The sequence below is a fragment of the Dromiciops gliroides genome, chromosome 2 (assembly GCF_019393635.1).
Source record: "Dromiciops gliroides isolate mDroGli1 chromosome 2, mDroGli1.pri, whole genome shotgun sequence".
Taxonomy (NCBI): domain Eukaryota; kingdom Metazoa; phylum Chordata; class Mammalia; order Microbiotheria; family Microbiotheriidae; genus Dromiciops; species Dromiciops gliroides.
Genome location: NC_057862.1, coordinates 544,287,527 through 544,313,191, shown reverse-complemented (window position 1 = coordinate 544,313,191; position 25,665 = coordinate 544,287,527). Strand labels below are relative to the sequence as shown.

Sequence of the window (25,665 nt, the reverse complement as noted above, 5' to 3'; positions counted from 1 at the left end):
GAAGTAACTAGGTTCTAGTTTGCTGTTCATGTCACCTGTATGACAAACAAGATGGAGGTCTCTATCTTTTCTCCAGTATCCACTAACTCACAGAAAGCTTCCAAAAGAATCCACAGGATGAGAAATCAAGAAATCCAACTAAGAAACAACTGTTACTATTACTGTTACTAACAATGAATTAACTCTTGAAAAATGCTAATCCATAATCCTCTCAAAGAATACCCCTCCACTAGTCTCTGGTTTATGGTAGAGTACATGGATTTATGCTTGGTACCAATACAGAGTTTCCACTTTTGCTGCAGGAACTCTTGTGGTGTACCCCAGCACATGTTTATCTCCCACCCCACTGCAACACATGTCATGCATTTACTTTACTCAGCCACAGAGAGATGGGGGAATTAAGACCTTTGTTGATTGTTGGCCCCCAGGTTATAGGCTTTCAAAGCTGAAGAGATTCTGGCCATAATATCTACCCCATAGGCTATCATCTTTGCAAAAGGCAGATGCAGATTCAGGCCAATCAGAGAATGAAAGAAATAGAAATTAGAACGGAACCCCCTGACTGGGACAGGGGTTTCAGTATGAGTGACTGTATCAGGTTCAAAGGGAGGGGGACTAAAACTGAGCTGGGATCACTCTTGTCCTTCTAGAAGCTACTTAAGTCAGGAAATGACACTAGTTTAAAAAAAAAAAAGAATCCCAGGAGAAGCAGAAGCACCTTTTTAGTTCAGTCCCAAGAATATACCTCTATCAGAGGGAAAAATAATAATGGGAGAAAAGGGAGAGTATAAAGTGAAAAAAAGGCTTAAACTACCAAAGATTTTGAGCAGAAGAAAATTAAATTAAAAACCCTAAGCACAAACAGATAAATCAACAGAAAAGATCCTAAAATTATTTTTTTAAATCATTGAAGCTTTAATTTTTAGAAGACCTATTCCTTTTTTCTTTTTTTTAAGTAATAAACATTTTTGTTTATAGTTGTGGGTTCTAATTTTTATCCCTCCTTCCCTCCCTCCCCCCTCCCTGAGGCAGTAAGCAATCAGATATGGTTTATAAATGTATGCTTATGTAAAACATTACCATACTAGTAATTTTGTATAAGAAAACTTGAATAAAAGAAAAAAAGAAAGTGAAAAATAGCATGCTTCAGTCTGTGTTCCATCAATATCAGTTCTTTCTTTGGAGGTAGATAGTATACTTCATCATTAGTCCTTTGGGATTGTCTTAGATCATTATATTGTTGAGAATAGTTAAGTCATTTGCAGTTCTTCATCAAAGAGTATTGCTGTCTCTGTGCACAATGTTCTCTTGGTTCTGCTCACTTCTCTATACATCAGTTCATAGAAGTCTTTCCAGACCATTCTGAAATCATCCTGCTTTTCATTTCTTATAGCACAATAATATTCCATCACTACCATATACCACAGCTTGTTTAGCCATTCCCCAATGGATGGGCATTCCTTTGATGAAAAGATCCTAAAATTATGAGGAAGAAAGAGTGCTAAAATATAAAAAAGATTAGGAACTTCTCTAAATCAATATTATAAAACAAAGAAAATGGAACAATTGTTAGATAAAAAAGAACCTTGTGCAATTCCACAAAAGCTTGAGACCACAATAGGATGTTCCAGAATGATTGAAAAGAGAAAATGAAACCATAAGATAAGAAGTTAGAAAGAAACAGATGCAAGAATGTATGACCTGCACAGCAATAAACAAACAAATAAATATTTAAATAAAATGAGCAGAATAGGAAAAGAAATCCCCAAACTTTAATCTATGGTCATGGGTCTCTGCAAAGAAGTGAAAGGGAGAATCAACTTGTATTTGAAACAAACTGAATTGAATGACAATCTGAAATAATAGTCTATGTAAAAAGTCATTGATCTCAAAGACAGTGTTTGAAGAGACAAGTTCAGCATGATATATCTCCAAAAAGAATATGAAAAATTGAAAAACCTTAACACCATAATTCAGGAAAAAGTACCAGAAAAATTCTCCAAACTTATGAATGTAGGAATGAAAGCACCAATTAAAACAATACCCAAAGATCACTTCCAGAAAAGAAAAGAAAAACAGAACCTCTGTCTCGGACTCTATGATGGATAGTCTGAAGACAAAAAAATATATTCAGGAGAAAGACCTTCAAATATAAAGGGATAGTAACGTGAATAATAATCACACAAGAAAATAGAATTTCTGCAACCACCAGAAAATGTAAAAGGGAATAGAACAATATATTCTAAAAGAAACTCAAGATGTATCCCAAAATTACATTCCTTGAAAGACAGCCTAATCATCAGTAAAAAGAAAGAACCTGATATGAGCCAAATATTCAACTTGCAAAAACTCCCAAAAACAGAAACACAAAAAAGCATAAACTACCAAGAATAAGTAATATAAAAAATACGTCTCCAGATTTTTTTTTTAAAGAGAGAAACTAACCTAATAGGATTAGGGGGAAGAAAGGGATAATTGATAAATATTTTTTTCAAATTACACATAGTGGGGGGCAGGTAGATGGCACAGTGGATAAAATACCAGCCCTGGATTCAGGAGGACCTGAGTTCAAATCTGGACTCAGACACTTGACACTTACTAGCTGTGTGACCCTGGGCAAGTCACTTAACCCTCATTGCCCTGCCCCCTCCCCAAATTACACATAGTAAAAAAGATAAAAGAGAAATTTCTTGCCACACAGGACATAAACTGTAACTTTGAATGTCTGTTAAAACAATCCAACTTGTGACTTGTAAATACTTCTTCAATTCAACTACTGCCCTCAGCCAAATCGTACTTTATTATTTCCTCATATAGTTTAGGATAAGGAGAAAGACTAGACCTGGGTTTTAATTTATTTGGGACTTTTCCTAGATGAGGCAATTTTCTCTACCACTGTAGGTAACATAACATAGTTTCAGTAGCCCATGTCACTAAGCAGTTAAATGACATGACCAGGGTCATTCAGTCAGTGTTTCAGAGGCAGGAAGTGGACCAGGTCTTCATAATTCTCAGTCTACTATTCCATTTTATATAAAATATTCTAATGTTCAATAACAGAATGACAAAAATTCTGCTTGCATTATAAAATTCATCATTAAAAATACTTATAAAACATTAAGAAATCTCTGTATGGCAAAACATGAATTGTCTTATTAGTATAAGCACCAGACACTGGTAGGCAAGGCAGATTGAGCTCTCAATCACCCCAAAAATTTTGAATTAGGGTCTTGTCTATGTATGATGAATTCACACCCTTTCTCTTTTTTAAAAAACCTTTTTAAAAATTTAACCCATTAAATATTTTCTAATTACATTTTTAGAAAATTGAACTCACATTCCCCTTTTTTCTTTTATATATTTTTAATTAATTTCATTAAATATGTCCCAATTACATGTAAATTTTTTTACATATACTTAAAAAATTTTGAGTTCCAAATTCTGTCTCTTACTCCAGTACTTTCCTCAAGTGAACCTTCTCGTTTTCTCACGTGTTCCCATTTTCAGAAACCATCCTCCTTGTTATTTCTTATACCATGATAATATTTCATCACAATCATATAATACAACTTGTTTCAGCCATTACCCAGTTGATTAGCTTCTTTCTAATTCTTTACCACACCAAAAAAAAAAAGCTGCTATAAATATTTTTGTGCAAATAGGTCTTTTTCCTTTTTCCTTGATTTCTTTGGGATATGAACCATCACCATTTCTCACAAAGACAATCTATCAGTACTAGATTTCAAACTATCTTACAAAGTAATAATCATGAAAACAATCTGATGCTAAGGAATAGAGTGGTAGATTAGTAGAATAGATTAGGTCCACAATACACAGTAGTAAATGACTATAGTAATCAAGTTTTCTTAAACCCAAAGATCTAATCTTTTTGGGGTCAGAGCTCATCATTTGAGAAAAAATTGATGGGAAGACCGGAAAGAAGATTGGCAGAAACTAGGAAAAGACCAACATCTCACACTATACTAAAATAAGGTCAAAATTTACCTGTCAGATCTATGGCCAAACAAGCGACAAAGAAGATCATGGGAAGTAAAATGGATAATTTTAATCACATGAAACTAAAAAGCTTTTGCACAAACAAAATGAATACATCCAAAATCGAGGGCAAACAGGAAACTGAGGGAAAATTTTTACAGCAAATTTCTCCAGTAAAGGCCTCATTTCTCAGATACATAGAGAACTAAGCCATATTTGTAAAAATGTCAACCATTTCCCAACTGACAAATGGTAAAAGATATGAACAAGCAGTTTTCAGAAGAAATCAAAGCTATCAATAGTTACATGAAAAAATATTCTAAATCACTATTGATTAGAGAAATACAAATTAAATCAGCTCTGAGGTATCACCTCACATCTTTCAGATTGTCTAACGTGATAGAGAAAATGACAAACACTGGAGGGGATGTGGGAAAATTGGGACACTAATGTACTGTTGGCGGAGTTGTAAAATAATCTAATAATTCTGGAGAACAATTTGGACTACACCTAAAGATTTATAAAACTGTGCATGCCCCCTGACCCAGAAATATCACTTCTAAGGTCCTGTTTGGTTTTTTTCCTAGTTTCTCGCAATCTTCTTTCCAGTCTTCCCAGCAGTTTTTTGTCAAATGATGAACTCTTACCCCAAAAGCTTAGATCTTCAGGTTTATCAAAACTTGATTACTAAAGTCATTTACTACTGTGTATTGTAGACCTAATCTATTCTACCAATCCACCATTCTATTTCTTAGCACCAGTTTATTTTCATGATTACTACTTTTTAAGATAGTTTGAAATTTAGTACTGCTAGATTGCCTTTATGAGAAATGGTGATGGTTTGATACATGGTGGAATCTTCTCAGAATAACTTGATACATGAGGAGATGTTCTCAAGGGAAACATGCCTGTATAAAGATCAACTGACAATATTATCTAGTAAATTGTGTCAAACTAGGAAAGAGAAAAGTAAGTTTTTCAGGGCTAGAGATATAAACCAGTTTGAGCTGGCTCTTGCTGGTATCCTAGAGAAAGTAGGTAAAAGGTTAACTCTAGGCTCTACTGTGCTTGCTCAATAAATTTATTAATTAATATTAATTTATTCTCCACTGTCTAAAATCTCCACCCCATTTTTGATCACGTGTCACATGAAGGTATATGTATATGGAAGGGGTAACCTATCAAGGAGGATTTAGCTAGAACTCTCCCCGGAAGATTGTGAACCTGTGCCTAGCAACTTATGATGGCCCAGGGGAGGGACTGATTGTGGCAGGGTGTAGGATAAATACAAGGTGCTTGCTTTCAGTATTTGCACTCACTTACTGTTTTTCTTGCTGTGAATGCCCATTCTCATGAGAATGTAATAAAGGCTTTTTGTTATAAGAAAGCTGCCTCTGAAAGAATTTATTTTGAGGTTGTCTGCACCTGTTTCTCACACCTTCCTTCTCATTTTTTTCATTTATTCCTTTAATATTTTTAACCTTTTATTCTTCCAGATGAGTTTTGTTATTATTTTTCTAACTCTGTAAAATAATTCTTTGATATTTTGATTGGTATGGCACTGAATAAGTAAATTAATGTAGGTAAAGTCACACCCCTTCTCTTCATTTGGACAGAGCTTCCCTAGAAACTTACTCTCCTTCTAGAGTGTGGTTTTTATATCAAATGTGGAGTGTTACTGGTAGAAAGGAAAATGACTGCCTGCCTCAGGTTGCTCATCTTTGTCATTGTTACAGGCTCAAGTATATTCATCTATTAGGTGTGTCTTCCTATGGATTCCCTGCTTTCTGTTTTTCTATCTCTTTTTCTTATCTCTAATATACATATGGTTCTGAACCCTGAACCAGTTTTTATTAGAAAAATACAATTGGGTTTATAAACTCTCAACAATTTTGATATCTTCTCTTTCGTGTTTTCTTCCCTCCTTTTCAATTGCACCACCTCCTTTAAAATAAGTACAATGGCACAAATTTACAGCTCTTTGGTTTTAAAAAAGTATGTCAGTTACATAACCAAAAACTCAAATTATTGCTTAAAGAGGTAACAGTTTTAAAATTTTGGCAGCTCAGTTTGTATCAAGACAACAGAGGGGAAACTATCCCAATTGGGATCTGTAAAAGCAAGAGATAGACTGGGGCAGATAAAAATAGAATGGATTTTCACTCCCAGGAGAACCCAGTGGGGATGGATCCCAAGTTAGTCATACCAAAAGCCTATCAATTTTCTCCAGCAGTCTGTAGACTATCCCTTCTATGCATAAACTATTCCCAGTGCCAAAGGTTCCTCTAGCCCCATCAGGGGAGCAATGGCTACTTAATCCGTGCTCAATCTTATGCTAGAAAAGTTTAGCTTAAGGATTCCAACCAAGTCTCTTCTGATGACCAGTTTCCCCTTCTTTACTCTTATTCTCTGTTGTTTCCCAACGTCACAGAATTATCTCTTCCCATCAGAGGGAAAGGGAGAGATAGAGGGAGGAGGGTTTGAATTTCTGGCACCCTTTACCAAACCAGTGAGAACCAGAAGATGATCCAGACAAAAGTACCTTTACTCCATCTATCTCTCAGACCACTGAACTTATTGATCCTTGGGATAAGTGCTACTCATTAAAATGGGGTAAAAAGCAACAAAGGTTTTTACCTTCATGATGCTGGCATTGTAGCACAAATTCCAAATTGAAGAGGAATTTCATCTTTGTTGTTCCTCCCACTAGGTATGACATCTCCCACCTCCGACTCCTGGCTGTTCCCTGTGCCTGGAGTGCTCTCCCACCTTATTGCTACTTCTAACTTCCCTGGCTTCCTCTATTTCTCAGTTAAAGTCCCACCTGCTACAAGAAATCTTTCTTTGTCTTTTTTAAACTTAGTGTTTTCCCTCTGAAAGTATCTCCAATTTATCCTGTACATATCTTATTTGGATGTTGTCTCTCAAATTAGACTGTTATCTTCTTTTTCTTTTTCTTTTCTTTTTAATTTATGGAATAGAACAAGCATTTCCATAACAGAAGATGATTGTACATGACACTGTAAATCTACTATGTACAACTTGCTATTCCTTTTAAATATACAACAAAATTATCATGTAATTTTCTTTTTTCTCCCTCTCACCTGCCAGAGATAGCTCACATTAGACACAAATGCATGTGTGTGTGTGTGTGTACATATGTAAAATTATTCTATACATACTTCTATTTATCAATTCTTTCTCTGGATGCAGATAGCATCTTTCTTTATATGCCCTTTATAGTTAATTTGGGTATTTTGAATAGAAAAAATTGCTTATTCACTCATAGTCATTCTTGAAACAATATTGCTGTCACTGTATATAGTATCATCTTGGTTTTACTTATTCACTCTTTATTATTTCATGCAATCCTTTCCATGTTTTTTCTAAAATCATTGAGTTCATCATTTCTTATACCACAGTAGTATTCCTTCACGATCATTTACCACAACTTGTTCACCCATTCCCTTGTTGATGGGCATCTCTGCAATTTCCAGTTTTTTTCCCACCACAAAGAGAGCTTAATCATCTTTGGAAACAGACCAAGTAGTGGTATTGCTGGGTCAAAGGGTATAAGTAGTTTAATAACTCTGGGCATAATCCCAGAATGTTCTCCAAAATGGTTGGATCATTTCACAGTTTCACCAAATGATCTTCTTGAGATCAAGGACTTTATGTTCCACATGTTTAGCTTAGGGCCTAATACATGGTAGATGTTTAATTAATGCTTAGTGATTTGTTGATTTGACCTATAGATTGTGAGATTTCCCATATTCTCCTGTTTCCAGTTAACATTATACATTGACCGATATTATTATCCCATATGTTTAACTTTTAATTAGTAAGTGATACTTTTAGTGAAATGCCTTGTAATTCAGCTTTTTTCCCAGTTTTCTGTTGGGAGAAGGGAATGGAATAAGTATTTATATGGTGCTTACTATGTGCCATTGTACTAAGCACTTGTTACTCATATCTAATTTGATCTTCACAACAACCCTATAAGGTATGAGCTATTGTCTGTTTTACAGTTCAGGAAACTGAGGCAAACAGGTTAAGTGACTTACCCAGGGTAACACAGGTAGTTATGGGTCTGAAGCTAGATGTGAATTTGTCTTCCTGACCTACTACACTACCAGTTGCCTCTGTTACAACTATGGAGAAAATGTTCTTGCTTGTTGGGGTTAGGAGTGCATATTGCTTTATCTACTACTGCTCCACCAAGACTCAGAAAGACTATGTGGGGTTATAAACCTGTACAGAGTTTCTAGGAGTTAGTAATTATTGCTTATTACCTAGGATGACACCTGAAAAAAGGCTTATCATGGATATATTAGGAAATGAATTCTAAAATAACCTGTCTGTCATTTCACTAGACTAGGTTCAGCTTTTAAGTCATTCATTATGTGCAACAATAATTCTCAGGAAAATAAATTAGTATGTTTTGGTTGATCCATGACATATCACATGGACTTTGAATAATCTGTTTTTAAAATAAAACAATGGAAGTAATTTATTGAGTTATTTAATGGATGAAATTGTATTAATTGGAAATAGTTCATGCCTTTGAATTATACCCCCACTGTCTATAATTCGTAATGTAGTTTGTTATTATTCCTCCATATCAAGAAAGCAGAAGAGCAAATTAATATTTATCATAAATATAAATTAATGTTTTGACAACTAATTGATAAAATAAGATACCCAAAATATATGCATTTGCCTGTCTATATGATTTGGAGTATATGGAATTCTAGTTTGTAACTTTGTAGGATTATGTACTGCCTAAAGAGAGAACATCAGCTAAACTTATTTTTAAAATAGAGATGCACATATTATCAGCACCATCATACCTACAGATTGGTGAGTGTATGACTAGCAAATAACCAGGGCAAAAGTAAAGTCCAACATAAATGTATAAATGAATGACTTGTCATTGAAATATTATTATCTCTTATGCTTTTGTAGGAATGGGGTGTTTCTGGGGAGCAGAGCGGAAATTTTGGAACTTGAATGGAGTATATTCTACTCAGGTTGGCTATGCTGGAGGCTACACTTCGAACCCAACTTATAAAGAGGTCTGCTCAGGTAGGAAGATTTTGCTTTCTGAATGACAAATGTAATGGGTACTTGGGGTCGCTATCCTTTCTGTAGTGCTTACACAACTCACAAAGGGCATGTGGACCCTCTATGCACTGGCTCACTCATTCTAACTATCTCTCATGTTGACATGTTCCCAGAGAAGATCCGTCACTAAGTAGTTTCACTCATATTTTTTCAGGGTACTAAGGCTAACTCTTTGTGGTGAAATACATTCCCCTAAATCAGTACTGTAGCTCCTGAAACGCCATTGGTATAGTTCAGTTTTCACAAAACCAGTCATTCACAATAAAGAAGACATTCTTTGATCTGAAATATAACCATCTATTTAACAATATGACAGAAGAAATAATAACATAACAAGAATGCACATAATAAAGCAAATGTAGGAATAATAAATACATTGCAAACCATATATAAACCTGGGTCACACTCTCCTACCAATGTATTCAGTATCTGTGAGAGTGAATCAGCACACACTTCTAGAAACACAGCAGTGAATCAATTATATGAGTAAGGTAAATCTGTGAGAGCTTATCTCAATAACTCCTTTTTTTCTGTCTCAGATACTGTCTATAAATATTTTCTTGATGAACTACCTTCTGTATTGAATAGATCTAACCATGGCTAAGATGAGGTGTTCAATGCTATGATTGACTAACAGTTCATTGGGCATGATGTCTCTGCTGAAATAATGGCAGTTTTTTCACACCATAATAATGTCACAATAATACCTTCCAAAGTCTCCTTACTTAAGGCAATAAAACAAAGTTAAGCAAAACCACATGGTGCAGTAACTGTGACTGACAGTGTTCCATTCCATACCCATAGTCTAACTCTATTTAGAGAAAAGGAGTGTGTTCCAAATCAGTCATTGGGAACCAGTATTGATTTTCCAAAATAATAGTTTTGGTCATGCTATCTCCCTCCCTGAATAAACTCCAGTGGCACTTTGTTACCTCCAGAATCAGATACATGGCATTCAAAGCCGTTCATAACAGGTATTCTTATGTTTTACTCTCTTCCACATATTCTCCCATCTAGCCATACTGGCCTACTTGTTGTTCTTCAAACAGATTCCATCTCCTGTCTCTGCCTTTTCACTGGCTATTCCTCAGTACCTGGTATACTTTCTGTCTTTACTCTGCTTTTGGGTTGTCTAGATACCTTCAAGATTCATCTCAAATCCCATTTTCCTCAGGGGGGTCTTTCCCAGTCCTCCCAATTTGTGCTATCTTCTCCTCTGTGACTACCTTCCATCTAAGTATATGGCTGGTCGTTGTCATGTGTGTCTCTCCAGCAGAACGTGAACTTCTTAAGGCTATGGAATATTTTTGCCTTTTTTTGTTTCTTGTCACTTAGCATGGTGCCTGACAAATAGTAATGGATTTAATAGTGAAAGGTTTTCTTTACATATCTACTTGAATATATATTTCTTATTTGTTTTAGGATCTTCTGATTATAATGTGTTCTGTAAAGATTTACATTTTTATTTGTAATCTAAAGTTGTATACATACGTATGTATGTGTATTTTGTGGCTGCTACTGTTGTTTTTCAGTTGTGTCTGACTCTTTGTGACCCCATTTGGGAGCAGAGAGAATGGAGTAGTTTTTCATTTCCTTCTCCAGCTCATTTTACAGATGAGGAAACTGAGACAGACAGGGTGAAGTGACTTGCCCAGGGTCACATAGCTAGGAAGTGTCTGAGGCCAGATATGAACTCAGGAAGATGAGTGTTCCTCATTCCAGGCTCACCTAGCTGCTTTCTATATATTCATAACACATAACCATAAATATATATATATATATATCAATCTATATATCTTTTGAGGTAGATACATATTCATATAGATCTGTAAATGTTCATATATATATATATTTATATTGTGTATCTGTGTATTTTTATTTATCCTTGTGAAAGTAGGACTGTTTCAAGGGTTGTGGATGTGTTTATCTCTATGCATATCAATGAATTTAAAAGAGGATGTTTATATGTGTATAAATATATCATTGGGACCCAAGTTCAACATCTTAGAGTCATACCTGACACTTCCTTCTTCTCATCTTCCTGTATCCAATCAGTTGCATCAACTTGCCAATTTGAACTCACAAAATCACAGAATCAAAGAATTTTGGAGTTGGGAGAGAACTCAGCAACTCTATATGTCAAACCAAACCTGAGAATAAATCCTCTTTATAATATATGTCAAAGGTATTCATTCAGCTTTTACATAAAGATTTCCAACAAGGGAGAATCCCTTATCTCTTAAGCTCATTCTACTTTTTTTTGGACTGCTTGGGTTTGACGTGTGGTATGGGTTTAATTGATCAGATTGATCATGAGGTGTCCCAAAGAATTACAAGACTCAGTGACTCAGTTTCCCAAGATTTATTGAAAGACTATTGAGCACAGGGAGAGCACCATGGAGATAAGTGTCCCTAATCGGGAGAAGAAGAATAGTTATATTTATAGTAAGTAGATTATTTCCTCATTATCTTAATTTCCTCTTTGTGGCAGGTTCATGGGATATCTTATACTAATTTGGACTTCCTGGGGTCCTAAGACAACCCCTGACGCAGGTACCTTTTTCCCTGGAGGTGTGTTTTTGGGGTTTATGTGTCATAAGGTGAACCTAAGGACACATTTGACCTTCTCCGTGCATGTTCCTAAAGACATGCTTAAACTTGTCAGATGCAGAGGGTCTCTGCGTTTATGACATCTCTTTACTTAAGATCTGGTTTCTAGGTGTCCTGTCATCTAGGAATATTAATGGTTATTAATGGTAAATAGTCCCTGTAGTTACAGTCTCTGTTGATGGTGAGGGGTGATATGGACTCAAACCCTCTTGGTTACTGTAAGAACACAAACCTTAGTTTCTCTGTTATCCCTTTAAGGTACTGTGTCAAGATAATGGAATGTGATAGATGAGATTTAGCAGATACTCAGGGGCCCACCTGGAGACTGATTTAAACTGATTGAATTGGATAAGGCGACTGACTTGTTGACTTATTACTAGATTGTAAGCACATCTGGCTGGTACTTAAGGGTACTTAAGAAGGTATTGTTCTCAGAAGCTTAAAAACTTTGAACATTACGTTGAGACCACCTTTGGGTCCAGTGAACCAATGAATTTGAATGACACTAGCAAATCAGCTTGAGGAACCTCCCATTTCTGGGAGGGGAACATGAAGGAGGAAGCGGATGCTGGCGAGAGAGTGCTTCCTCTTTTTTGGTGCAAGAGATTGGCATGGTGGCAGAGAACTTCAGAAGTGGGAGGTTTAGGAAGGCGAGGATTGCCAGGTTAGAGGAAATCTGCTCTCAATATTTCTCTTTCTTTTACTATCTTTCAATAAACCCTTAAAAATCCTAACCTCATTTATCAGTGATTTTAGTCAGTTTCCCCCCCCAAAACTGGGGGGACAAATTAGAACCCACATTTAGAATTTTAAATAACACAGTACTATTAATAAGGACTCAAGCCTCAATTTATCTGTTAACCTCTTTTTGCCTCCTCCATCAGGTTAGTGGATGATTTCTTGACCTGAAGCCTAAGTCTTCCCCTTAGGCCAAGTAGAATAAGTTGAATCCCTTAAGACATAAAAATCCTTCCCTGTCTCCATTCCTACCTCCATCTCTTCTCCTGCCTAGACAGCCTTAGTTTCTTCAGATGATTCTTTATGGCAGGAACACTAGGCTTTTCACCATTCTGATTGCCCCACTTAGGATGCTCTTCAGTTTACTGACATGCTTCCCAAAATGTGCTACCCAGAACACAGGACTCCATTATTCTTGTACTAAGATGGAGCACAACAGGTATGTAACTGCCTTATTCCTGAAAGCAATGCCTCTCATAATCTGGCACAAATTAGCTTTCTGGACTGACACATTATGCTACTGACTAACTAAGCGTACAGTGCAGTAACTTATTCTAAAAATTGCTAATTCTACCTCCGTCCATCTTGTACTTGTCAAGTAGATCTTTTGAATGTGAGTAAGACTTTACATTTCATCTTATTAAATTTCATTTAATTCAGTTCGGTCCAATGTTTTAGCCTGTCTAGATCCTCGGGAACTTAACTCTGTCATAGAATATGTTAGTTTTTCTTCTAAGCTTTGTGTCATCTGCAGATTTGATGAAGATGCCATCTCCCTGCCTTTAGTGAAATCTTTGAGAAAGACGTTTAAATAGTACAGGACTATGCACACATCCTGGGATGTTTCACTGGATAATTTCCTTCCCAGTTGAGATTAATATATAAATGAGTGCTTTTTTAATCAGGCCATTCAAAAACTTCAAAATCTATCAAATTATATTAGTGTCTTTCGTTGTTGTTCAGTTGGTTCAGATGTGTCTCACTTTTTGTGAGTCCAGTTGGGTTTTCTTGGCAAAGATAATGAAGTGATTTGCCATTTCCTTCTCCAGCTCATTTTACAGATAAGGAAACTGAGACAAACAGGGTAAAATGACTTGCCCAGGGTCAAACGAGCTAATAAGGGTAAGGTCAGATTTGAACTCAGGAAGATGAATCTTCCTGACCCTAAGTTCTGTGCTCTATCCACAGCACCATCTGGCTTCCCGATTTAGTTGCTTCTATCTTTTTTATAAGAATGGCATGAGATTTATCAAATGCTTTGCTAAAATCTCTCTCTCTCTCTCTTGCTCACACACACACACACACACACACACACACATGCACATATTTGTGTATATCTGGATCTTTATCATTCACTGATGTACTTGTTTAATTAACTGTTAAAAAAGGGAAATAAGATGAACTATTCGTAATAAAATTATACAGATTTTTTGTCATCACAGCTTCCTTCCAGGCTTACTGACCTATTGTTTAAAAGTTTTTGTTCTCCTTTTTCTTCAAAATCAGAACAACATTTACCCTTGTCCTAGTTCCCAGATACTTTTCCTGGTTTCCTATCTTTCAGGTATCCCTGACAGTGATTTGAGTAATCAAATTCATTTGTTCCTGATTATGTAGTCCATCTTTTTAAGGTAACTTTAGCTTATTAAGGATATCTAGGTGATCCCTTACCATCTTGTTTATCTTGGGTATAAACTCTTTATTAACTTCTTTAATTTTTTAAAATCATTTCTAACCCAGAAGTCATTCTGCCTGAGAAAATAGAAACAACCTCCCCAAAAAACCAACCAAAAAAACAACCCTCACAATCTGAGGAGCTCTGTCTTCTACAGTTATCATTTTCTTTACAATATATCTAAAAATAACTCCTTTTCTTATCCTTAGCTTTTCTCATCAGCCTCAGCTCATTCTAAGCTTCAACATTCCTGACAATTCTTTCATTTCTTACTTCTATGCTGTGTTTTTATATTTTCCATCTTGTCCATTTTCTGCCTTTATTTTCATCTACTATACAAATTTTTAACAAATCTAAGTTGGTTGATGAGTTCCCAATGCATTAACATTGCTCTCTTCAGAGGACTCCTCTTTGTCTTCAATGAAATTTATTCTCTTTGTGTATTCAGAATTTCAATCACAGGAAGCTTCTCATCAGTCCTGATCTTACTTCTCTTGTAGAATTTTAACCTTTGATTTTGACCCTTGTACCATCTCTGCCATCTGTCTCCTCTCCATTTACATAGCCATTGCCTTCATCATCTTTCATCTGGACTATTGCTATAGCCTTTATAATTGCTCTTCTCCTTCAGTCTTTCTGCTCCCTAATTCATCCTCCACATAGCTGCCAATATAGTCTTTCTAAAGCAACCCATCAAAAATCAAAATGGCTCTCTGGCAGGTGTGGCCCCCTATCCTTTTCCAGTGATAGAGAGATAATGGCATAAAAGGGGGCAGAGGAAGAATCCCACTGTAAACATCAAATTATTTATCCTCTAGATATGAGATCCTTATTCAATCACCAAATATGGCATACTACTGAAGCAATTAAATGGTACCACTCTTGATCATCTCACTGAATGAATCTGGAAGAGAAAAGGAAGGATGGAAGCTAAATGGAAGGATGACTGATAGGTTCTCCACAGAGAGGCAAATAGAGAGGTTGGGGGGTTTGGTTTTCTCTGTTTTGTCCTAAGGCAATAAGAAAGATAAGTTTATGCTACATTTAATCATCTTTTATTGTAGTAATCATAATAAATTTTTGCAAAAAGTTAACTATAGTAATAATTGGAGTTTATGTGCAAACATCTATTGCAAAGAATTAATAGAGAAGTTCTACAAAGAACTCAGTCATATCCTTCAAGTTATCTTAACATAATTTAATACTTGGTGACTTCAGTGTAAAAATGATTGTAACCGAAGTTAATGAAAAGTGTTGCAAAATAGGGTCAAGAGTAAATAACCAGAGGACAAAGAAGCCTAATGGCTACATTTTATGAACTCTTTTTTTTTTTTTTTTTGAGAAAAAAGAATTAGATGGTTTTGGATATGGTTAAGCACCAAATAACCCAATAAAATTATATCTTAATGGACAACAATGACTTATTTATATGAAGTCATTCTTAAATTGGTTTTCTGTATATAGTCACATGTAGACTTGTTAGACCATTCAACCAGTCAATGAGCTTTTATTACATAACTTGAATATACCTGTCATTATGCTAGGTTCTAGGGATACAGGTACAAAAATGTCATAGTTCTTGCCATCAAGGAATTTATGTTCTATTTGGGGAAATCATATGTATAAAAATATATATATATACAAAATAAATACAACTTGGGGGTGGTTTTTTGTTTTGTTTTGTTTTTGTTTTAGTGGGTGAGGGAGAGTGACTAGTGCTAAAAGGCATCAGGAAAGGAGGTACTTGAGCTAAGCTTTGAATGAAATGAGGCTTTCTAAGAGGTGGAGTTTAGGAGGGAGAACATTCCAGACTTGGAGAGGAGGGTAACCTGGAGATAGGAATTAGAGTGTTGTGTGTGAATGAGAACCAGAAGACTAATGTAGTAGGGCTCTGGAATATGTCAAAGCAATTAAATAATAATAAGGGTAAGAAGGTAGATTGGACCCAGATTGCTTGGGGCTTTAGATGCCAAACACAGGAGTTAGCTTTTGAACCTAGAGGAAAGAGAGAGTCATTGAGAGCTTTTGGAGGAGAATTAGGGATAGTCACATCTATGCCTTAGGAATAATATTAATCTGGCAATAGAATTGAAGATGGACCAGAACAAAGATTTAAAAAAAATTAATATAAATGTAAATGAAAAAATAAAAGTGAGAAAAAGACATGCTATACAATCAAAACAACTACAGCCGGATCTTTTTAAACAAATAATTGGTGCTGAAAAATAGGGAATAGGCCAAGGAACTGACATAGACACTTACTGAAAACCATTTCCTAAAGAAGTTTTAGCTATGTTGATCTATAGCCATTAAGAGGAGAAAGAAAAATGCTAGAAACACTCAGCAAACAAATACTTGTTTGTCTTGCCAAGTGGGGACATATAAAAACTATGGGAATCAAATCTTGATGACTAAGATGATTCCTGGGCTCTTTTGTTGGTTACCTACTTTTCTAGCCTTATTTCATATTGTTGTTGTTAATTGTTGTTCAGTCATGTCCCACCTTTTGTGACTCTATTTGAGATTTTCTTGACAAAGATACTGGAGTGGTTTGCCATTGCCTTCCCTAGCTCATTTTACAGATGAGGAAGTTGAGGCAAACAGGGTTAAGTGACTTTCCCAGGATCACACAGTTAGTAAGTGTCTGATTTGCACTCAGGAAGATGAGGCTTCCTGACTCTAGGCCTGGCACTCTCTCCACTGTGCCACCTAACTGCCCTATATATTTCAAAACTTTACATTCCATCTACCTGGACTATTAGAGGAAGCCCTCAGCTATATCCCTGAACAACAATACCTGAACTACAATATATTCCATTCCACATCTCTGTGAAAATGGGCACCTTGATTTGCTTTAGCCCCCCAGTTATCCAGGTACCCAGAACAACTGTATGAGGACTGGCTTCTCTGGCTAACATGCCAACTATACTTTGTGTGACTGAGAGTAAACCTAGCTCGTCATTAAGTGACTCTGAAGCCACTCAAAGACTTATCTGACTGCAGGATATGTGACTGTGGGTATGGACCTTATCTTTACCTATATAATCCTTTTTCTTTTTGAAGAGATCTCTTCAACAAGACCTTGCCCTGCCAATCACCAAGAATGCCTTCTGATTTGTGTATCCAAGGCCACATCCTCTACCCTTGGAATTCTCACACACCACCTCCTCCCTTTGGAAGTGGGCCTTTCTAAACCTCCCTCTCCTCCAATTTTCTTACCTGTCTTTGTTTAAATTGTATATAAACCCTTGCAATCTATTGCATTACATCCTATTTGACAATAGACTAAATAGTATCCATAATCATGTTGAGGGGACTTGTGACCTGGATGGGGGTCTAGCTCACCCAAAGAATTGGAGGCTCATAGCAAACCTTGTAAAATAAAAAAGATGTATTAGGAGAGAGGAATATTTAGCCAGGGCACAGCCACTATGGAGACTGTCTCCCTGAGAAAGAGAAGAGCTGGTGGTCTTTTTATATGTTTACAAACAAAGCTATCAAAACAACTGAGAGGGGATTGAAACAACTGGGAAGTGATGCAAAGCAACTGGGAGGGACAAAACAACTGAGAAGGAAAACAACTGTCAGGCAGTGCCTTGAGTATCAATATATCATCTTTGTTCCTTGTAGACCAGGGTCTTCATGCTAGGTTACACTACATTCCTGAGGAGGGAGGCAGAGCTGTTTTTCTCTTGGGAAAATTTAAGGATTCCTTGGGGTTAGGGTCTTTCGTGGGGTCCCATGGCTCACTACAATTATATGTGATTTTCTTCCCTGCTTAATAAAACCTTTCTTTTAATTTTTACAGGTAGTCTTTCTCTGTTTTCCTTCCCTTTTAGGAAGAAGAGGATTTAAGATTCAAGAACTGGCCTTTTTGTTCCCTGGAAAATTGGCCTTAGAGTTCTCTGGTCTTCCCCTTTAGGGAAAGAGAAATCTAAATTATATTAAGAAAATGTTTGCCTCCGTTTACATCTCTGTATTTCCCCCTGCCTATCTCATATACTTGGAATAGATCCCTGATGTTCATGGTCCTTGTCTTTCAACACTTAAATCAGATACTGTATTTCCTTTGTAAAGCCTTCTGTGATCTGCCCAGAAATTAGTGCTCTGTCCCTTATAAAATTGTCTCACATTTACTGTCAGAAATAAAAAATACTAGACTTTCCTTTTTGGTGAATATATGAAAACTTTATTACATTCTTGCAAGAATGGGCAGTGTGCTTTGCCACAACAAACTACTCTTTAATCCCTAAACCTATCGCAAATGTCCCTCCCCTCCTTGTCTCATTGATTGAGGACTAAGAGGTATGGAGTCTTCCTGGAACACCTCTATATATTTCCTCTTAACATGTCCCCCCTCCTGTTACATACATCACATGTTTGAAAATGGCGGCAGTCTCCACCTTTGGGGTGTTGGCAGTTAATATTCGTAAGCTAATTAAGCAAGCTTAGTACAAACTAGCTTTAACCTTTGGCACATTTGGACTAGCTAGACTACTATCCTTGAAGTTCTCTTCTATATCTACTTTTAGGTGCCTGCAAGACTGTCTTTTAGTCTTGAGGTCCCCTTTTTTGCAATCCTCCTTTCTTACCCAGATTCTTTCCCTCATTTGTTTTCTGAGATAACAGCATTTTTCTGGTGGGAGACTTTATTTCATTTCTCTCATTTACTCATCTATATTTATGTTGCATCACCCACTCCCAATAGAATATAACTTCCTTGAGGGCAGGGATTGATTTGTTTTTGTCTTTGCATTCTAGCATTTATCATTTTACCTTACTGTTATTAGTAGATGTATGTTAGTTTTTGCTGAGTTGAACTAAATTAAATTGTGCTTACTCCTGCAAAGCAGAAAATCTTAAAACTTGACTGTGGTTATTTACAGTCAATCCTCAACTTTTCTGGTAACTCCTAGAAAATAGTACAAAAGTAAAAAATGCTAATGTTACTATATTGATCCTATGGGAAATAAGGGATTAGATTCAAACAGCCACCAAAAAGTGTAATCTTTACCTAGAGAGTGATGAAAATGCACTTTTCTATATATAATTCCTTATGACAAAACATTAATTCTGTAATTAATTTTCCTAACACAATAATCATGAAATAATCCATAAAATACAGTGTACAAAATAAAATTGGTAACATACAAAACATATTTTCTCTCTAGTGCTTTCCTCCTATTCCATGGATATAATGAATCATAAATTTATTAACCAAACTTGCTGACAACAGTGACTACAGACATTCCTGCATAGTTTATCTTGCACCTTTATTTTCTCACTAAGCTTCATCACTGATTTGTATGTTTGGGCTTAGAGCCCAAAGGACATTGAACTGGGAGCTTTGTACTGTACAATGAACAAGACCAGTGAAACACCTAGGAGGATACCAGCCACTCCACAAACTTGCACACATTGTAATGCCTCTCATTTTTTTCTCTACTGTGCATAGCCACAAATGTGTGGTTGCCAACTCAAAAGTGAAAATTAGGTTACTAATAAAAATCACAGGAATACTTGAAGTTCTAAAAGTTAAACAGGAGAATGTTGAGGATTGACTGTACTACTTTAATCTCTTTTTTCCTTTTATCCCACAGGTCTCACTGTTCTTACATAAGGGGGACCCTTTGGATGATTTTTGTTCCCCCCTCCCCCATTTTGTGAATTTCTCACAAGTTCCCAGGCAATTACTTCTTTCATCCTTTTTTCTTGCTTCTGGCTGGGTTTCCTCTTTATCCTTCCCTGATCCAATGCTTGCTAGCTTTTTCTTATAGCTTTGGGAAAAGGAGGCTAACAGTTATTGTTTGGGAAATAATTCCTACCCACCCAGAGACTCCTTGGCACCATGAACACACAGAACATTTCTTACATTTTGCAGGTAATTTCAATATGCCATTAACAACGTGCTGCTTTGCTCTCTACCCCTATTCATCACAAACTAAACTTTAATTTTTTTTAAAAAAAAAGCAAAACAAAACTGGAGCATATAACAACTAATGACTGTTGAGCTAAAACTGGAATGTATCTAAGTGTTAGCTCTGTTTTAAGGTGTAGGATGTTGGATATCCCATATTGATAACAATCTCACAGATTTATCTCTTGGCAAGAATTAGCTAAGCCTTATTTCCATAAACAACAATTTCAATGAGAATTTATTGCAACCTTTAAAACCAAAGGGAATTGTATATTAGTGAGAACATTAATGAATACTCAGAATTAGAATTTGTTGTAAGAATGTGATGCCCAAATTTGTTACATTTCTTGCAGTCACAATTTAAGATTGTAAGGACTAGAAGGGAGTTCTTCATGTAGGAGGAGGAGGATTTGGGCTAAGTTCCACCCTGTCCCCTCTTGATAAGGGAAGCAATCAGCATAATCTGCAGAGATGGAGGCTAGGTGCCAAAGACATTATGAAACTTGAAGGAAATTTATTTGTCCAAATATCAGGCTGAACTTGATGATATTATTACTACTGGGAAGGAAAGGGAGCTTACAAGACAGATTTGGCTATGCCTTCTATCCTATTTGGAATGGTTTATAGATTTAGAGTCAGAAGGGACATTGGAGCCAACCCCTCATTTCGTATATGTAGTTTGAGAAACTATATATAGGATATTCAACTTGAGATGTCTGAGGCATTTGGTAATGCAGGAAGGATGATAGTTCAGGAGAGAGAGATAAGATCTGGATAGATAGATCTTGGAACATTCTGCATTGAGAAGATAATTGAACCCATGAGAATTGATGAGATCACCAAATGAAATAGTAGAGAGGGGAAAGAGAAGAAGGCCTTTGGAGATACCCAGTTTTAGTGGACACGACAGAAATGAGGATCCTGCAAATAAAGTTGGGAGGGAATAGTAATATAGGTGAGAAGAAAACCAAAAATGAGTAATGTCAGAAATAACCCAAACAAAACCCAGAGAGTATCTGGGTATGTATCAAATGATTCAGAGAAGCAAAGAAAGATAAAGCCTGAAAAATACCATTTAATTTGTCAGTTAAGTGATCATTGATAACTTTGAAGATGGAAGTTAGATGAGATAGGAGGCAAGATTTCTGTGAGCTAAGAAGAGAGTAAGAGGACAGGAAGTAGAGGCACCTATTAGAGATGGCTTCCTCACAAGTTTAGATGACACTAGGAGGAGACAAGACAAGAGTTAGCATGGATGGTAGGACAAAGTAAAAGTGTTTTTTGTGTTTTGTTTGTTTTTTTGTGGGGCAATGAGTGTTAAATGACTTGCTCAGGGTCACACAGCTAGTAAGTATCAAGTGTCTGGGGCTGGACTTAAACTCAGGTCTTCCTGAATCCAGGGTTGGTACTTTATCCACTGCGCCACCTAGCTGCCCTAAAGTAAAAGTGTTTTAAGCTAGGCCTTGTTTGTAGGTAGTAGAACAGGAACCAGCAGGTAGGGTAGGATTGAAAATAGTGGAGCTAGTAGAGATAACAGTAGAAAAGGCAAGAGAGGATTGGCTGGCTTCGGCAAGAAGAGCCACCACTTCATTTTATTTAGGAACGAAGGAGATAATAGTGGGAAGAGATGTCTGAGTAATATGAGATGATGAGGAGGGGAAGACAGAGCTCGGCTACAAAGGCCTCAGTTTGTTTAGTGAAGTATGAGTAGAGGTTCCCAGCAGAGAAGGGGGGTGGCATCATAGGAGGTTTGAATAGAGATGAAAAAACTTGGAACAATCAAGGAGGGGTTGGTACTCTTCCATTAATATGTCTTTGAGTTTATGTGTCCTTTGGTTTGAGCTTATGAAAAGAAGTTTTGATTGGGGGGAGGTATGATAAATAGATTAAATTCAGTTTAATTGGGAATACTACACTCTTCCATATATTTTCTTATTTCAGTAGTATGTAAACTCCTTGATAACAGGGAGTGGTTTTTTCGTTTTCTTTTAAATCTTTGTTATTTCAGTTTTGGCATAGTGTCTTGAACATAATACATTCTTTGTTTTTTTGGTTTTTTGGTGGGGCAATGGGGGTTAAGTGACTTGCCCAGGGTCACACAGCCAGTAAGTGTCAAGTGTCTGAGGCTGGATTTGAACTCAGGTCCTCCTGAATCCAAGGCCAGTGCTCTATCCACTGTGCCACCTAGCTGCCCCAAACATAATACATTCTTAAGAAATGTTGAGGGCAGCTAGGTGGCAGAGTGGATAAAGCACTGACCCTGGATTCAGGAGGACCTGAGTTCAAATCCGGCCTCAGACACTTGACACTTACTGGCTGTGTGACCCTGGGCAAGTCACTTAACCCTCATAGCCCTGCCCCCCAATTAAAAAAAAAAAAGAAATGTTTACTAAACTGAACTGAATCAGTATGACAAGGTACCATCCCTCATTTTCTCATTGCAAGTAACCCTGAGGTTCCTCAGTACTACTTAATGGGTTTAATTTTTTTTTTAATTTGTCATCAATGGGAAAAGAACAGAATTCAGTTCTTGAATATCCAAAATAAAATAATCACAAATCCAAGAATGCTAAATATCTTTTGCAGTTTGACAACTTAAATAAGGGACAGCTGAGTTGCACAGTGGATAGAGTGTTTGGCTTGGACCTGGGCCTGATCTTCCAGAGTTCAAATCTGGCCTCAGAAACTTAATAGTTTTATGACTCTGGGAAAAGCACTTAACTCTGTTTGCCTCAGTTCCTTATCTGTAAAGTGAGCTGGAGAAGGACATGGCAAACCACTCTGGCAGCTTTGTCAAGAAGACCCCAAATGGGGTCATGAAGAGTTGGACACAACCGAAAATGACTGAACAGCAACTTAAATAAGATTCTATGCCTTGATATCGCTTTTAGGATATTAAAATGTTGACTGTCTTTATTTATCTGATACAAGTATGAAATGTAACGAATTTGTGAATTTTGAACCCCTTAGGACCTTACTTTAAACAATCAAGTTGACAATAGAGGCTTAGCAGAAGACACTTTATAAGATTTGCTAATTAACTATTCTTTTGTCTGGCAAGTCTTTACAGTGGGTCATTAGTCTGTAGGTTATTATCCTAAGTAGCTATTCTAAAAGTAATCATAACTTTTGATTGAGGTTTCTCACCTTCAAATCACTTTATAAATGCTGAACCCCTAGCTTTGGTCTGTCCTGAGGAACGCTGTATTTTGGATTTGAAGGCTTAGTTCTGGTAAAACTTTAAGCAAGTCCCTTAACCATTCTGAGCCTGTTTCCATCAAATCATGCATCAAATGAGAACTTGGCTTAAATGATATCAGAAGTCCTTCCAAGAATTAAAACTAATCCTTTGAACATGTACCCCTTTCAGCCTCACAGTGAAAGAGATCTCTTATCCCTATTAAAATTCCACTCACCACATATTTAGTTTCTGGTTAGAATCTCAGTAGTTGCTGTCTATCTCAGAGATGTTGAGAAGGACCATGAGTTAGGGGCTAATCCTCTGCTCCTAGGGGCAGCTAGGTGGTGCAGATAGAGCTCTGGCCCTGGAGTCAAGGACCTGAGTTCAAATTTCAACCCAGACACTTCCTATCTGTGTGACCCTGGGCAAGTCACTTAACCCCAATTGCCTTAAACATCCAGGCCAATATATATATATATATATATATATAATCTTGCCATTGGACCCAGATGGCTCTGGAGGAGAGAGTGAGGTTGGTGACTTTGAACAGCCCTCCCTCACTTTTAGGCCTTATAGTGCAAATCATGACATCACCCCAATGTCATGGTCCTCTTTGAGAATGAAGGACAAATGATAACAATCCTCTGCTCCTAAGAGGATCTCTCTCTCTCTCTCTCTCTCTCTTCATCTCTTCGTCACTCTTTCTTTTCTTTTCCTTCCTTCCTCCCTCCCTTTCTTTTCTTCTTTCCTTCTTGTCTGCTGTACGTACAACTTTCACTAGCCAATAACAGCTCACATTTATATATAATAACTAACATATAGGTTTTGAACTTTGTAAAGTGCTCCCATACGAGCCCAACAACAACCCTTTGAGGTACCAGTAAGCACTTAAAAAGTGTTTTCCCCAGTGAGGAAACCAAAACAGAGATTTTAAGTGTCATACAAGTAGTAAGTGGCAGTGTTTGGAATCAAACTCAGTCCTTTTTTTTTTTTTTTAAAGCGAGGCAATTGGGGTTAAGTGACTTGCCCAGGGTCACACAGCTAGTAAATGATAAGTGTCTGAGGCCGGATTTGAACTCGGGTACTCCTGACTCCAGGGCCGGTGCTCTATCTACTGCGCCACCTAGCTGCCCAAAACTCAGTCCTTTTGAGTACAAATATCCTAAACACTACCTACACCAGAATTCCTCTCCCATAGGAAACTATAAGGGAATAGCCACGCGGACTTGTTTTGGAGTCACGCTGAGGAAGAACAAAATGTCCAGCCTTTCTTGAGTGAACTCGCAGAGCCATCCATGAGTTTACTGGCCTAAACTCTGACTCGACTTAGTTAAAAGAAAACACGAGATGGACGGATTGTTTCTTTCTCACATATCCACATACACAATAGTCATTATGCAAACCAGCCTATCAGCTGTCATGTTGTTGCTTTACTACATTGATTTTAGAGGTAATTGAGCTATTCAGATTCCTGAAGCTTATGAATACACTGATAGAGAATTATTCTTACATTTTATAATAACTGCTGTACAGATGAAAATATGAAAAGACATTCTGCAGTGGATAAGCATTCTGGGTTATTTTCAGTACATTAGCCTAATACACAAATACTCCATATTTGGCAAGCATTAGACAACCCAGGATGTTTCATTCACTATGAAATATCTTCTCATATTTTGCTTACAGATGTTCAGAACAATTCCATGTTTATTAGTGTATTCATAAGCTTTTAGAAAACTGCACAGCTGACTGTCACCAAAATCAGGGGCTTGAAGGGTGAGGGAGGGAGGAACTCTATTATTCCTTTTCACAAGTTGTCTCTACCCTATAACCATGGAAAAGCTGAGGCCTAGACACTTTTCTTTTAAGCAGCATATTTCTTTGGACTTTTAGGCCCCAGTTGAACATGTGGTATTTCAATCCTCCTTCTCTCCCTCCACCATGTTTTTTTACTGATAAAAAAATGTGTTTTCAAATTCCTTAACTGCAATACTAGGATATTGTTAAATAAATACAGACTTTACTTTGGATGCTTGAGAGTTGTATCTAAAGATCCCATAAATTTCTTAACAGATCTAAGAAAACTTCACCTCATTTTACTTGAATTAGGTAAAGGGGTTTTAATGTTTGTGTATCTAAGTACAACTATAGGTTGGCTGATGCAGTTCAATTCAATAGGCATCTCTTAAGCACCCAATATGCAACACCCTAGAAACAGAGACAAATTGAAAAAAGCAATCTTGACTTCAAAGAAACTTACTTTCTACTACTGGATTCATTTCCCTTGTCATTTTCAGTGTAAGGCTAGCCCAAATTTATACAATGCTTTATGGTTTGCAAAGTGATTTTCTCACAATAACCCATGAGGGAAGCAGAGAATGTGTCATCAATCTCATTGCATAGATGAAGAAACATAAGACACAG

The 25,665-nt window shown here is 36.7% G+C and overlaps 1 protein-coding gene across 6 annotated transcripts in view; it reads left to right on the top strand.

The window, feature by feature from the left end:
• MSRA (methionine sulfoxide reductase A) overlaps positions 1–25,665 on the top strand; it is a 580,905-nt gene that overhangs the window by 295,482 nt on the left and 259,758 nt on the right. For all 6 annotated transcript variants that reach the window (XM_043987046.1, XM_043987051.1, XM_043987049.1 and 3 more), the window contains one exon: positions 8,962–9,081. In XM_043987046.1, coding sequence (XP_043842981.1) covers positions 8,962–9,081 — 120 coding nt within the window. The remainder of the gene's footprint in view (positions 1–8,961; positions 9,082–25,665) is intronic.